Source organism: Eleutherodactylus coqui, chromosome 8 (assembly GCF_035609145.1).
Source record: "Eleutherodactylus coqui strain aEleCoq1 chromosome 8, aEleCoq1.hap1, whole genome shotgun sequence".
NCBI classification, from domain to species: Eukaryota; Metazoa; Chordata; class Amphibia; order Anura; family Eleutherodactylidae; genus Eleutherodactylus; species Eleutherodactylus coqui.
Window position 1 is genome coordinate 158,877,446 of NC_089844.1, and position 16,405 is coordinate 158,893,850.

Consider the following 16,405-nt stretch of genomic DNA (forward strand, 5'->3'; position numbering starts at 1 on the left):
ACTCCCGGCAGAGATGCTTGAGGCCACAGTAGTTACTATACCCAAACCTGGCAAGGATTCCTCTTCACCAGCAAATTTCCGGCCAATTTCGCAGCTAATTTGTGACACAAAATTATATTCAAAAATTATAGCCCAAAGACTCCTCAAAATCCTTCCGACTATTGTACATTTGGACCAGGTGGGCTTCATTAAAGGGAGACAAGCACCAGATGGAATGAGGAGAATACTAAACCTTCTTTCAATAATAGATTCCTTCCACTCTCCTGCCATTCGTTTAGCCTTAGAAGCTGAAAAAGCTTTCAATAGGCTACATCGGGGTTATGCCTTTTCAGTCCTTGAAAAGTTTGATCTGGATGGAAATATTGTATAGGCAATTAGAGCATTATATTCACCCCCCTTGGCCAAAGTTTTAGTTGATGGTACCCTATCTGAAACCTTTTATATTACAAATGGAACCCATCAAGGTTGTTCACTATTGCCGTAAATTTTTGTCTTAGTGATAGAACCTCTTGCAGAACATTAGAGATGAGCGAGCACCAAAATACTTGAGTGCTCGTTACTCGAGTCGAACTTTCAGTAATGAACCCCATTGAAGTCAATGGGTGACTCGAGCATTTTTGTATATGACCGATGCTCGCTAAGGTTTTCATTTGTGAAAATCTGGAAAATTCAAGAAAGTGATGGGAACGACACAGAAACGGATAGGGCAGGCGAGGGGCTACATGTTGGGTTGGCTGCCGGCGATCGCGGGATGAATTGTCGGGAAGGGCTTAAATATATAAGCCCTTCCCTGCAATTCATCCAGAAATGTGTAAAAATAAAAAAAATATATACTCATCTTGTCCCGGCAGAACGATGTTAGCCCATTGAATTCAATGGAGCCGGCAATACAGCCGGCTCCATTGAAAGCAATGGGCTGCCGGCGATCGCGGGATGAATTGTCGGGAAGGGGTTAAATATATAAGCCCTTCCCTGCAATTCATCCAGAAATGTGTAAAAATAAAAAAAATATATACTCACCTTGTCCCGGCAGAACGATGTTAGCCCATTGAATTCAATGGAGCCGGCAATACAGCCGGCTCCATTGAAAGCAATGGGCTGCCGGCGATCGCGGAATGAATTGTCGGGAAGGGCTTAGATATATAAGCCTTTCCCTGCAATTCATCCAGAAATGAATTCATGAATGGGTGTGAGTGAGAGCTGCCTCTGATTGGTCAGGCTGTGACCAATCAGAGGCAGCTCATTCAGCAGGCGGGGATTTTAAATCCCCTGCTGCTGAATACTACTCACAGCTGTTCAGAGCAGTTCAGGAGGACTGCAGCCGGCCGCGCTGAACTCCGTCTGCCGGGACCAGGTGAGTATATATATTTTTTTTATTTTTACACATTTCTGGATGAATTGCAGGGAAGGGCTTATATATTTAAGCCCTTCCCGACAATTCATCCCGCGATCGCCAGCAGCCCACTGGGGAGCAATCTGTTTATGTTCTTCGTGTGTCCTTTGGAAACTTGTATTTCAAGTTCCCTTTTAATATAATATTTAATAAAGGTTATATTTTAGTTTTTTTCTCGAACCCTACAGTGAATAGTAGGTATACATTTCCCTTTCAATGGCAACAAAAAAGGATCCCTTATCTTGGCATTCATATCTGTTTTCCCCTTAAAGACATAAAATCAATCAATTATCTTCCTCTATTGGAGATAGGAAAAAAAAAATCCTGCACTTAGGGCTCAGTCACATGGGCGATGATCTGCATGTATTTCCACGTGGAAAAAAACCCGCACCACGTGCGGACGAAAATCCGCATGACCAACTCCATTGCCACCCATATGTTCTTTTTTTGACAGGCGCAGACGTTTTTTCCACGCGGAAATACACGCGTATCGTCGCTAATACACGCGTACCTCCACTCGTGTGACTGAGTCCCCAGGGTAACCTCAGGCAGAAACACCTTTCATAAGACCAAACAAAAGGTCTAGTGTGGTTTAATGTCTCCTAGAATGAGATGGACAAACCATCGATGGTGATGTGAAATAGTGTTTTATTGAACAGAACAGGGTAGTGCAACGCGTTTTGGAGCTCGCACGGCTCCTTTCTCAAGCTCAAAGAGTCCTGGTGGATGCTGCTCAATCCAGAGATCCATCACCATATCTTCATCTATTGAAGACCTTACAAGAAGAATTAAATAATTTTTAAAACTATCAAGCCATGTGGATTGGACACATAGTACTTTACAAGATGATGATTCTCCCAGAAGTACTATATTATTTCCTGACTCTTCCAATACCAATTCCTCAATCAATAATGCAGAAACTTCAAAGTCAAATGACTGACTATGTCTGGCCTCGGAAACCTTGAAGAGTGGCCCATTCTATACTGTCTCTCCATAAATCACAAGGAGGCGTGGATCTTCCTAATTTAGAGGCATACCGACACACCCTACTACCAAAATCAATCGGAACCCTGGTTCACACAGTCTACATCGGTCAGTTGGCATAATTTAGAATCAGAGATATTTAATTCAAAGACCCTAAATTCTCTGATTTATGCAAAAATGTTATCAATCCTATACCCCTTCTTAGGCCCGAATTTACACATTCCTTCCATTTTGCTTCCCATGAGGGTGACACTGGAGGCTTGGACTAAATTTGCGCATCTCTCCGAGAAAACCACAACTTATGAAGTTAAACAGGTTCCTATTGATATCTTGAAATATTTCATTCCTGGTTTACACCTAGTCTCCTGGTCTAAGAAAGGATTACAATTTATCTCAGATCTTTTTAGCGATGGCACCCTTAAACCTTTCTCGCTATTAGTTGAGAGCTATGGAATACCTAAAGATGAGTTATTTAAATACTCCCAGATATGATCGTTTCTGCAAACATCCTATCCTCGGAAAATAGTTTTCCCAGTCAACAGCATTAAGTTTGATAAAATTAACACAAAGTAATAAGTAGAGATGAGCGAACACCAAAATGTTCGGGTGTTCGTTATTCGGAACGAACTTCCCGCGATGCTCGAGGGTTCGTTTCGAACAAGGAACCCCATTGAAGTCAATGGGCGACCAGAGCATTTTTGTATTTCGCCGATGCTCGCTAAGGTTTTCATGTGTGAAAATCTGGGCAATTCAAGAAAGTGATGGGAATGACACAGTGACGGATAGGGCAGGCGAGGGGCTACATGGTGGGCTGCATCTCAAGTTCACAGGTCCCACTATTAAGCCACAATAGCGGCAAGAGTGCCCCCCCCCCCCCCACTGTCAGCATAAAGATCGTCCTCCTCTGGCACAGCTGTAACAGCTGTAGCAGAGAAGAACAATGTTTGCCCATTGAATTCAATGGAGCGGCAATACAGCATGTTCCACTGAATGCAATGGGCTGCCCGCGATCGCAGGATGAATGGTCGGAAAGGGGTTAAATATATAACCCCTTTCCTGCAATTCATCCAGAAATGTGTTACACTAAAAATATATACCGGCGTATAAGGCGACGGGGCGTATAAGACGACCCCCCAACTGTCACCTTATACGCCGGCAATACAGTGGAGCAAAGAATAAAAAGCATTACTTACGTTTTTAGATGATCTGCGGCGCTCCTGCAGGCTGTCACTCCCTCCTAATCCACGGCAGACAAGCTTTCTCTATGAAAGGCTTTAAATCCCTGCCTCCAGAAAGACACGTGCCTTCAGCCAATCACAGCCAATGACAATGATGTCATTGAATGGCTGTGATTGGCTGTGTTTCTGGAGGCGGGGATTTCAAGTCTTTCGTGGAGAAAGCAATACTCTGCCGTGGACCAGGAGGGAGCGACAGCCTGCAGGAGCGCCGCAGATCATCTAAAAACGTAAGTAATGATTTTTATTCTTTGCTCCACTGTATTGCCGGCGTATAAGGTGACAGTTGGGGGGTTGTCTTATACGCCCCGTCGCCTTATACGCCGGTATATATTTTTAGTGTAACACATTTCTGGATGAATTGCAGGAAAGGGGTTATATATTTAACCCCTTTCCGACCATTCATCCTGCAATCGCCGGCAGCCCATTGCATTCAGTGGAACATGCTGTATTGCCGCTCCATTGAATTCAATGGGCAAACATCGTTCTTCTCTGCTACAGCTGTTACAGCTGTGCCAGAGAAGAAGGATTTGTCTTCTATATGTTCTCAATGGGGTCAGCGCTGCTGCCGCTGGCCCCATTGAGCGCATATAGAATGCATCCATAGCGAACCGCGGGAGGGGCAGACTTTTATATCAGGCGGACACCTTATCTCCCCAGCCACTCACAGCAGGGGGGTGGTATAGGGCTTAAACGTTGCAGGGGGAAGTTGTAATGCCTTCCCTGTCTTTATATTGGCCAAAAAAAAGCGCTAACGTCTCAGGGAAGAAAGTTTAAGTAACCCGGACACCGCATGGTGTTCGTTACGGATAACGAACATACCGAACACCCTAATATTCGCACGAATATCAAGCTCGGAAGAACACGTTCGCTCATCTCTAGTAATAAGTCAAAAACTAAATTTTTCTACGACCACATGATAGGAGATTTAAGACCGGGAAAAAAATGGCATCTCCTAAATTGGGAGAAGGATCTGAGGATAGATGTCCCAATAGAAAGTTGGTTGGGTTCTTTTAAAAGAGCAAAACAAGCTACTAAATGCGCTAATATGTTGGAAACTCATTTAAAGGTATTACCAAGGTGGTATCTTACACCCATACAATTGAGAAGTAGACGCTTGACCCCTGAGGCCTTATGTTGGAGAGGCTGTGGACATGAGGGAACACCTTATATATATTTTTTGGTCAGGTCCCTTACTTTTAACCTACTGGAATGATATATTCTTCATGAAAAATAAGTTTTAAGAATTTAGTATCCCGAAACATCTGGGTACAGCCCTTCTTTTCCTACATTTAAAAATAATTAAGCCAGCAACCAAAATATTGATGTCATATACTGTTGGGGGCAAAATTGCTTATAGCTAGAAGGTGGCGAACGACAGAGGTGCCTCGAGTAAGGGAACTAAAATACAAATGGTGTCGGAATATAGCATTTATGAAAAAGTTTTAGCCTTTAGAAATAATGAAATTTCTAGATATCTCTAGAGATCTCCCCTCCGTTCCTCCCTGCTCTCCCCCGCCGCTCCCCGCCGGCCCCCGATTCTTTAGAGACGAGCGGAGAAATACCCGGCTAAGGCATTACTCGCTCGAGTAATGTGCCTTAGCGAGTATAATCGCTCATCTCTAGTGTCGACTCCTTGTATCAACAAATATGCATCATGATGTCTCAAAATGTTGATTTCCTGCTTGTTTCTGATCTTTCCCCCTATGACTCTCTTATCTCCAACCTCCTTCTTCTTCCTGCTCTTTCCCTTCTTTCCCCCCTCCCATTCCTATATTAGAACTCGCGACTACCAGAGTTCTGTATGTCCTGTGTTACGTTTAATAACAAAAATGGTATCACACCTGAGCAGTGATTCGTATATTTCATTAAGCAAATTTTAATTATATGCAAGCAATATAATGGAAAATCTGTGTATTAGTTACTGTAATGTACAACTGATATGTGATACTAATAAAAATTGATTAATAAAAAGGCAGCAACTACAGTAGGTTATTAACCCTTTCATGAACATGGGTCATTAATGCTCCTGTGTGCAGGTCACATTCTGCAGTTCTGGTATATAACACTCTCAAAAAAATAATAACTTTTCATTCTTCTGGTGACATATCTATTTGAGGACTTTTTTTTGTGGGCAGAGTTGTAATTTTCAACAGCACCATTGAACATGCCATAGTTCTCTTCCCAAGTTCTCTTCTACACTTCTTGCATTGCTTACTTTCACTCCCAGCGCCCGCACCCCTCTGTATCATCTGAGCCCCCTGATATCTGTCTCCTCAGCCCCGCACTCATACACATTACCATCACTACAAGGAATATCACCGACCTGTGTGCTGCAGGAGGAGGAGGACGACACATGTCTCTCTGAAGCCCATTTGTCGCCCAGATCCTTCTTTGGATTAACCCGAGTTTCTCACTTCTTGTGGACGAAGCTGCAAATCCTAAATCATATCTGTATATTACTGTTCTCTTCCACTTATTCTGCACCTCCTTGGACTATTGACTTGTGGGGAATTTTCACTTTCACTTTAGGAAAAAATTAACTCTTATCTCAGTGGAAGAAGTAAACAATATGTTTATCTTGAGTGTTTTATATGACTGTATCTGTTCTGTGACTACATAATTATATGATTAATATATTTATCTAATCAGCAGCTTCCTTAGAGCCATAATAGCAGTATGTACACTGGATGGCCACTTTATTAGAGACCCCCCTCACATTATCTTCCTTCAAACTACAGCAAACTGTTACAGCCATCCATGCTAAGGAACAAGTTGTGTGTTCGGGCACGTTAGTTGGAGCACCAGTGTTATTTTCGGTTACTCTTGACTGTGCAGCACCTATTCATCAGAACAATTCTTGACATCCTCCTCTGACCCCTTTCGGTGAGTAGTGGTTTGCGTCCTCTGGATCCAGTTTCTTTGGATATTTTTCCTCAATCTCACTGTTCTCAGTATATTCTCCACATCGTTACATGAGAGAACTCCACAAGGTTGACAGCTGTTGCACAGATGTGAACATCATCCGGGAACATAGCCATTTTTTCTATCGAATCTAAGATGAATCAGACAGGAAAACAATAATGTGCCTGACTTTGTTGGATGACATATGTACAGAGGAAACATTGATTTTAAAGTAAAACGTCAACATACACAGAGCATTCAACAGAGCATGTGCGGCAGCAGAAGGAGTCTTTGTTACTTTCAAGTATCACGGAAAAATCCACCATGAACAACTGCGCTCCAAGCCCCTCATGTCTAATATGTGAACTTTGACACAGATTCTCTGTGGAATTGCTCTGGATTTTCGTCTTTACTAATACGTAGCAGTTATACACAGTGGCTTATATGTAGGGCTTTCAGTGGTTACAACCAGGCCCTAAAGCTGGGGGAACTGTGGGCCCCACACAGCACACAATGCTTTCTGGCTGCTTGCCTACATGATGCGTGGGTCACAGAGAGATTCAACGAGACATCATGCAACTGTAGAGTGAAGAGCGTGTTCCTGGTGGGGGGGAGGGGGAGGACGAGGAATGGTAGTGCAGGCAGCTTCTAGCAAATCAGATTGTCTCCTGTGGCACTCACATTGCTTCCCCGGCAGCCAGGCTCTCCTTATAGAACAGAAATCGCAGATCGCACCTATCTGCGATCTGCGATTCCTGTTCTCTTCTCTATATGCGCTCAATGGGGTCGGCGCTGCTGCCGCCGGCCCCATTGAGCGCATATAGAGAAGAGAACAGGAATCGCAGATCGCAGACAGGTGCGATCTGCGATTTCTGTTCTATAAGGAGAGCCTGACTGCCGGGGAAGCAATGTGAGTGCCACCCTCTTGACATCCAGGGGGCAGCTCTGACTCACACCCCCTTCACACCCACTGCAGGCCGGCTGCGCGGAACTCTGGCTGCCGGGAGCAGGTGAGTATATATATATTCTTTATTTTAACACTTTTCTGGATAAATTGCAGGGAAGGGCTTATATATTTAAGCCCTTCCCGACAATTCATCCCACACTCGCCCGCAGCGCATTGCTTTCAATGGAGCTGGCTGTATTGCCGCTCCATTGAATGCAATGCGCTGGACAGCTCCGGCCCGTTTCTAATGAAACGCGGCTAGGAGCAGATTTTCGGGCGATTTTCGGGCACCGGTCACGCGATTTGCGGATGCGCATCCGTCATGCGATCCGCAAATCACGCGAAAAAACGCCCGTCTGACTAAGGCCTTAAAAGATTCTCCCCTGCCTATGAGCGGAAATCAGCTGCGATTTTCTGCTTGTGGGGGACAATTGCAGCATGTTCTATTTTGTGCGTAAAATCGCACAGACGGCTTCCATTGCAGTCAAAGGAAGCCGTCTGTTCCGCAATATTCCGCACAATGGGCACTGTGGACGTATAGCGGGAATTAGTGTCACAGCCTAGCGCTGAAGCGTCATGCCCTGCACTGCGCATGCACGCCGGTTCGCCAGGTGAGACACTCGCTGCGGACAGGGACAGGTGAGTATAGGGTCTCTGGGGGTCGCCGTCTCTGATTTTGCTATGAAATTTCGCAGTCACAATCTGTCCTGGCCGTGGGCACGAGGCCTTATTTTAGTTTAGAAGCGCTGCTGGATGTTCCTGATGCTTCTGCACATTCACTTCTATGTGTAATCACTTCTCCTCTCAGTAACAGATAACACAAAATATCCATTGGTAAATTGTATCACGAATTTGTTGTTACGGTCTCCTGCTACATACCTCTTGGTTCATACCCGTGAATTATTATCAGTCGCCAATTCCTAATGCTGGAGAGTCTCAATTAATTGACTACTGATTAGAGATGAGCGAGCATACTCGCTAAGGGCAATTACTCGATCAAGCATTGCCCTTAGTGAGTACCTGCCCGCTCAGAAGAAAAGATTCGGCTGCCGGCGGCGGGTTGGGAGATCTCTCTCTCCCTCTCTCCCCCCTGCTCCCCCTTGCTCACTGCAGCAACATACCTCTCAACCGCGCCGGCAGCCAAACCTTTTCTTCCGAGCGGGGAGGTACTCGCTAAGGACAATGCTCGATCGAGTAATGGTCCTTAGTGAGTATTCTCGCTCATCTCTACTACTGATAGTTATTTCATTAATAATGTCTGTTTTATTACTTATTCCTTTGGCATCCCCTAGTATATACTCATAGACCGCTACTGTAGACTGTTCATAGTGGGGATGGATTGATTTTATAAGGGTTACCTCGATATAACGGAATACAAGGTATAAAAACCATAGTTTTCTGCTAATTACTGAAATTCTGAATTATTATGAATTATGTGAATACAGTGTTTGTAATTGGGTATAAACAGATGATGGGAGAGATCTCTGTATTGTCCCCTGATTGACTTATACATGGTTATTAGGTCGCTCCTCAGCCATCTTTTTTCTAAACTAAATTACCCAAATGTTGATAACCTCTCTGGGTATTGTAGTCCACCCATTCTATTTATGACTTTACTTGCCCGCCTTTGTACCCCCTCAAGTTCTGAATACCGGTGTCCAAAACTGTCCACAATATTCCATGTGTGATCTGACCAGTGACTGGTAAAGAGGAGGAACAATGTTCTCATCGTGCGCTCCTACACCTCTTTTGATGCACCCCACGACCCTATTTGCCTTGGCAGCAGCTGCCTGACACTGGTTGCTCCAATTAGGTTTACAGTTGACTAAAATTTGTTTTCCATGTCAGTGTTAACTAGTGATTTCCCATTTAGACCTTGTTCAGATGAGTGGGGGTTTTTTTGCACAGAAATAGCTGCGCAAAAAGATTGCGCCTTTTAGAACCAATGGTTTCCTATTGAAGCATTCACATGAACGATTTTTAGACGATTTTTAGGAGCCAATGGGAATGCCTGTGCAACATGCACCAAAGATGGATCGGGTAACCCACGATCTACAAGATGTCAAGGAAAGTGTGAGGACAAAAAGGGAAGGAGCATGCAGATTACAAATCATGTTTGCTGGTGACATCATTTCCGACGAACTTGGATCCTTAAGGTGGAAGACAATGTAAAACAGGTTCCACCACTTACGTTGTCCTTCACGGACTTTGGGACGGTTAATATGAAAAAGAGCTTGGGGGTGATGGGGATGACGTTTGGGAGGTTTATACGTGTAGTATGTTTTTATATGTTAAAATCTTAATAAAAACATCTAATAAAAAAAAAAGATGGGTCAGGTTCTATCTTTTCATGCAGCACGGACCTTAGATGTGTGCATTGTAGCCACGCATGTCCCATCTTTTGTAGGTGCGAGTATTTTGCATGTCTAAAAATCATTTACGTGAGCGCTTCAAAAGGAAATCATTGGTTCTAAAACACGCGATCTGTTTGCATGGCTATTTGTGGGCAAAAAAAAGTGTGTAATGGTGACCTGTATTTCCTCTGCCCATGTGCAGAACCTTACATTTATCAGTGTTACATCTCATTTGCCACTTTTTTGCCCCCAACTTATTCAGATCCATTTGCAACCATATACAGATTTATATGTAACCGCATTCTGTCCTCTTGTGTTAATTACATAGCTCTGTATCTCCTGCAAAAATTGATATTTTAGGCTAATTTCACATTGGCGAGTGCAATATAAGGCCTTAGTCAGACAGGCATTTTTTCGCGCGATTTGCAATTGTACTGCCTCTCACTTGGATACAAAGAGGTGCTCACCCCTAGGTCTCCAGACATGAACACAGTCATTGTCAGTGATCTAAACCTGCATTAATTTCTGAAGACAACTGGATACAACATGTGATATGGGTGGGCATGGGGGCTCTATTACCATGCTGTACTGCCAGCTTGGATACAAGATGTGATACGGGTGGGCATGTAGCCTCTAGTACCCAGTTGAACCGCCGCTAGCTTGGATACAAGCGGGCTTGTAGACTCTACTACCCGTTGTACCGCCTCTAGCTCAGATGTAAGATGTGATACTGGGGGGCATGAAGATCCTAGTACCGTGTTGTACCACCTCTAGCTTGGATACAAGATGTGATACAGGCAGGCATGGAGGCTCTAGTACCCTGTAGTACTGCCTCTAGCTTGGATATAAGATGTGATACAGTTGGCCATGGAGGCACTAGTACCATGTTGTACTGCCAGCTTGGATACAAGTTGTGATATGGTCGGACATGGAGCCTCTGCATACTGTTTCACCACCTCTAGCTTAAATACAAGATATGATACGGGAAGGCATGGAGGCTCTAGTACCCTGTTGTACTGCCTTTCACTTGTATACAAAGGGGTGCTCACCCCTAGGCTTCCAGACACGAACACAGCCGTTGTCATTGATCTAAACCTGCATTCGTCACTGAAGACAACCCAGATGACCGACAATTAAAAACTTGGAGCTACTCATACTTGTTTAATGAAAAATGAAAAAAAAAACGCTGCGAATTTTGCAGTAAAAAAAACGCTAGTGGGTAGTCACCCTAAGGGCTCCCACCCACTTGCAATTGCGTTTTTTGTTAACACGATTGTCAATGGGACTTTCTATTGTAAAAAACGCAATTGCGTTTTTGGTGCATTGCGTTGCGTTTTTAACATTAGAAAGTCCCATTGACAATCGCGTTAACAAAAAACGCAATTGCAAGTGGGTGGCAGCCCTAAGAAGGAGGTTTAAAAAAAGAGAAAAAACGTACTGTGCTCAGGAAAGATGTTACGGTATTGGAGGGGGTTCAAAGAAGAGCGACTAAGCTAGTACATGGAATGATGGGACTGGAATACCCAGAGAGGCATCAAAATTGGGACTATTTACTCTAGAAAAAAGAAGGTTAAGGGGCGACCAAATAACCATGTATAAATACATGAGGGGACGATACAAGGATCTCTCCCAGGATCTGTTTATACCCAGGACTGCGACGGTAACAAGAGGGCATCCGCTACGTTTAGAAGAATGCAGGTTTCATCACCAACATAGAAAAGGTTTCTTTACTGTTAGAGCAGTTAGACTGTGGAACTCTCTGCCTGAGGACGTAGTGATGGCAAAATCCGTAGAGGAGTTTAAAAGGAGACTTGATGTCTTTCTGGAGAGGAAGGATATTTTAGGTTATAAATAGAGATGAGCGAGCACCAAAATGCTCGGGTGCTTGTTACTCGAGCCGAAATTTTCGCTATGCTCGAGGGTTCGTTTCGAGTAACGAACCCCATTGAAGTCAATGGGCGACCCGAGCATTTTTGTATATCGCCGATGCTCGCTAAGTTTTTCATTTGTGAAAATCTGAGAAATTCAAGAAAGTGATGGAAACGACACAGAAACGGATAGGGCAGGCGAGGGGCTACATGTTGGGCTGCATCACAAGTTCCCAGGTCCCACTATTAAGCCACAATAGCGGCAAGAGTGGGCCCCCCCCCCCTCCCAACAATTTTTACTTTACCAAAGTGTCCCTGCGCAGCCTTCAACTGCCCTCATGCCACACGCTGGCCTCATGCCACACCACCCTCATGTCTATTTATAAGTGCGTCTGTCATGAGGAGGAACCGGAGGCACACACTGCAGAGGGTTGGCAGGGCCAGGCAGCGACCCTCTTTAAAAGGGGCGAGGCGATAGCCCACAATACTGTACAGAAGCAATGAGAAATCCAATCCTGTGCCACCTCCATCAGGAGCTGCACACGTGGGCATAGCAATGGGGAACCCATGTGCCACACACTATTCATTCTGTCAAGGTGTCTGCATGCCCCAGTCAGACCGGGGTTTTTTATAAATAGTCACAGGCAGGTACAACTCCGCAATGGGAATTCCGTGTGCACCCACAGCATGGGTGGCTCCCTGGAACCCACCGGCTGTACATAAATGTATCCCATTGCAGTTCCCTGGACAGCACAGCTTACATCAGATTAAATGCAGGTGGGCTTCGGCCCACACTGCATGCCCCAACCTGACCGGGGTTTTTAATTCATAGACACAGGCAGGTACAAATCCCCAATGTGAAGTCCCTGTGGACCCACAGCATGGGTGGCTCCCTGGAACCCACCGGCGGTACATAAATAAATCCCATTGCAGTGTCCAGCACATCTGAGGTAACGTCAGGTTTAATGCAGGTGGGCTTCGGCCCACACTGCATGCCCCAGTCAGACTGGGGTTCTTTAGAAGTGGACACATGCAGTTACAACTCCGTGTGGACCGACAGCATGGGTGGGTCCCAGGAAGCCACCGGCGGTACATAAATATATCCCATTGCAGTGCCCAGCACAGCTGAGGTAACGTCAGGTTTAATGCAGGTGGGCTTCGGCCCACACTGCATGCCTTAGTCAGACTGGGGTTCTTTAGAAGTGGACACATGCAGTTACAACTCCGTGTGGACCGACAGCATGCGTGGGTCCCAGGAAGCCACCGGCGGCACATAAATATATCCCATTGCAGTGCCCAGCACAACTGAGGTAATGTCAGGTTTAATGCAGGTGGGCTAAAAATTACTAGGATTACACTGTAGGCGAGGGCCCAAAAAAATTGGTGTACCAACAGTACTAATGTACCTCAGAAAAATTGCCCATACCCAACCAAGAGGGCAGGTGAAACCCATTAATCGCTTTGGTTAATGTGGCTTAATTTGTAGCTAGGCCTGTAGGCAGCCCAGTTAAAATAAAAATTGGTTCAGCTGCAAGTTTCAACGCTTTAATGAGAATTGAAACGTATAAACATTGTTTACAAAAGTAATATGGCTGAGCCTTGTGGGCCTAAGAAAAATTGCCCGTTCGGCGTGATTACGTGAGGTTTCAGGAGGAGGAGCAGGAGGAGGAGGATGAATATAATACACAGATTGATGAAGCTAAAAGCTCCCCGTTTTTTATGGTGATAGAGAACGATGTTTCCATCCGCGGGTGCAGCCTACGTATTGTTTAGGTATCGCTGCTGTCCGCTGGTGGAGAAGAGAAGTCTGGGGAAATCCAGGCTTTGTTCATCTTTATGATTGTAAGCCTGTCTTCACTGTCGGTTGACAGGTGGGTACGCTTATCCGTGATGATTCCCCCAGCCGCACTAAACACCCTCTCTGACAAGACGCTAGCCTCAGGACAAGCAAGCACCTCCAGGGCATACAGCGCGAGTTCAGGCCACGTGTCCAGCTTCGACACCCAGTAGTTGTAGGGGGCAGAGGCGTCATGGAGGACGGTCGTGCGATCGGCTACGTACTCCCTCACCATCCTTTTACAGTGCTCCCACCGACTCAGCCTTGACTGGGGAGCGGTGACACAGTCTTGCTGGGGAGCCATAAAGCCTTGGAGAGTGTTCCCCTGCCTGTGCTGTACATGCTGCCTGATTTTCGCGCCTCCCCTGCTACCTGGCCCTCGGAACTGCGCCTTCTGCCACTAGCGCTGTCGGATGGGAATTTTACCATCAGTTTGTCCGCCAGGGTCCTGTGGTATAGCATCACTCTCGAACCCCTTTCCTCTTCGGGTATGAGAGTGGAAAGGTTCTCCTTATACCGTGGGTTGAGCAGTGTGTACACCCAGTAATCTGTAGTGACCAGAATGCGTGTAACGCGAGGGTCACGAGAAAGGCATCCTAACATGAAGTCAGCCATGTGTGCCAGGGTACCTGTACGCAACACATGGCTGTCCTCACTAGGAAGATCACTTTCAGGATCCTCCTCCTCCTCAGGCTATACACGCTAAAAGGATGACAGGCAAGCAGCATGGGTACCCTCAGCAGTGGGCCAAGCTGTCTCTTCCCCCTCCTCCTCATCCTCCTCATGTTCCTCCTCCTCAACACGCTGAGATATAGACATGAGGGTGCTCTGACTATCCAGCGACATACTGTCTTCCCCCGCCTCCGTTTCCAAGCGCAAAGCGTCTGCCTTTATGCTTTGCAGGGAACTTCTCAAGAGGCATAGCAGAGGAATGGTGACGCTAATGATTGCAGCATCGCCGCTCACCATCTGGGTAGACTCCTCAAAGTTTCCAAGGACCTGGCAGATGTCTGCCAACCAGGCCCACTCTTCTGTAAAGAATTGAGGAGGCTGACTCCCACTACACCGCCCATGTTGGAGTTGGTATTCCACTATTGCTCTACGCTGCTCATAGAGCCTGGCCAACATGTGGAGCGTAGAGTTCCACCGTGTGGGCACGTCGCACAGCAGTCGGTGCACTGGCAGATTAAACCGATGTTGCAGGGTGGCAGCGTCCGTCTTGGACTTGCGGAAATGTGCGGTGAGCCGGCGCACCTTTCCGAGCAGGTCTGACAAGCGTGGGTAGCTTTTCAGAAAGCGCTGAACCACGAAATTAAAGATGTGGGCCAGGCATGGCACGTGCGTGAGGCTGCCGAGCTGCAGAGCCGCCACCAGGTTACGGCCGTTGTCACACACGACCGTGCCCGGTTGGAGGCTCAGCGGCGAAAGCCAGCGGTCAGTCTGCTCTGTCAGACCCTGCAGCAGTTCGTGGGCCGTGTGCCTCTTCTCTCCTAAGCTGAGTAGTTTCAGCACGGCATGCTGACGCTTGCCCACCGCTGTGCTGCCACGCCGCGCGACACCGACTGCTGGCGACGTGCTGCTGCTGACACATCTTGATTGCAAGACAAAGGTTGCGTAGGAGGAGGAGGAGTAGGATGGTGGTTTAGTGGAGGAAGCATACACCGCCGCAGATACCACCACCGAGCTGGGGCCCGCAATTCTGAGGGTGGGTAGGACGTGAGCGATCCCAGGCTCTGACTCGGTCCCAGCCTCCACTTAATTCACCCAATGTGCCGTCAGGGAGATATAGTGGCCCTGCCCGCCTGTGCTTGTCCACGTGTCCGTTGTTAAGTGGACCTTGGCAGTAACCGCGTTGGTGAGGGCGCGTACAATGTTGCGGGAGACGTGGTCGTGCAGGGCTGGGACGGCACATCGGGAAAAGTAGTGGCGACTGTGAACCGAGTAGCGCGGGGCAGCTGCCGCCATCATGTTTTTGAAAGCCTCCGTTTCCACAAACCTGTACGGCAGCATCCCCAGGCTGATCAATTTGGCTATGTGCTTGTTTAATTCTTGAGCGTGCGGGTGCGCGGCGGCGTACTTGCGCTTGCGCTCAAACAGTTGCGCTAGCGACGGCTGGACGCTGCGCTGAGAGACATTGGTGGATGGGGCCGAGGACAGCGGAGGTGAGGGTGTGGGTGCAGGCCGGGAGACGGTCGTGCCTGTGTCCTGAGAGGGGGGTTGGATCTCAGTGGCAGGTTGGGGCACAGGGGGAGAGGCAGTGGTGCAACCCGGAGGCGGTGAACGGCCTTCGTCCCACCTTGTGGGGTGCTTGGCCATCATATGTCTGCGCATGCTGGTGGTGGTGAGGCTGGTGGTGGTGGCTCCCCGGCTGATCTTGACGCGACAAACCTTGCACACCACAGTTCGTCGGTCGTCTGCACTCTCAGTGAAAAACTGCCACACCTTTGAGCACCTCGGCCTCTGCAGGGTGGCATGGCGCGAGGGGGCGCTTTGGGAAACAGTTGGTGGATTATTCGGTCTGACCCTGCCTCTACCCCTGGCCACCGCACTGCCTCTTCAACCTACCCTGCTGCTGCACTTGCCTCCCCCTCTGAAGACCTGTCCTCAGTAGGCGTAGCAAACCAGGTGGGGTCAGTCACCTCATCGTCCAGCTGCTCTTCCTCCAAATCCTCTGTGCGCTCCTCCCTCGGACTTACTAAAATTGCTACTACCTGACTGATAGACAACTGTGTCTCATCGTCATCGTCCTCCTCACCCACTGAAAGCTCTTGAGACAGTTGCCGGAAGTCCCCAGCCTCATTCCCCGGACCCCGGGAACTTTCCAAAGGTTGGGCATCGGTCACGACAAACTCCTCCGGTGGGAGAGGAACCATTGCTGCCCATT

The 16,405-nt window shown here is 47.1% G+C and overlaps 1 protein-coding gene across 1 annotated transcript in view; it reads right to left on the reverse strand.

Annotated features, from left to right (window-relative positions):
- Positions 1 to 6,097, reverse strand: part of LOC136577640 (natural cytotoxicity triggering receptor 3 ligand 1-like) — a 37,075-nt gene extending 30,978 nt beyond the window's left edge. The window contains exon 1 of the mRNA XM_066577550.1: positions 5,939 to 6,097. Coding sequence (XP_066433647.1) covers positions 5,939 to 5,987 — 49 coding nt within the window. The 5' untranslated portion in view covers positions 5,988 to 6,097. The remainder of the gene's footprint in view (positions 1 to 5,938) is intronic.
- Positions 6,098 to 16,405: the final 10,308 nt, after the last annotated feature.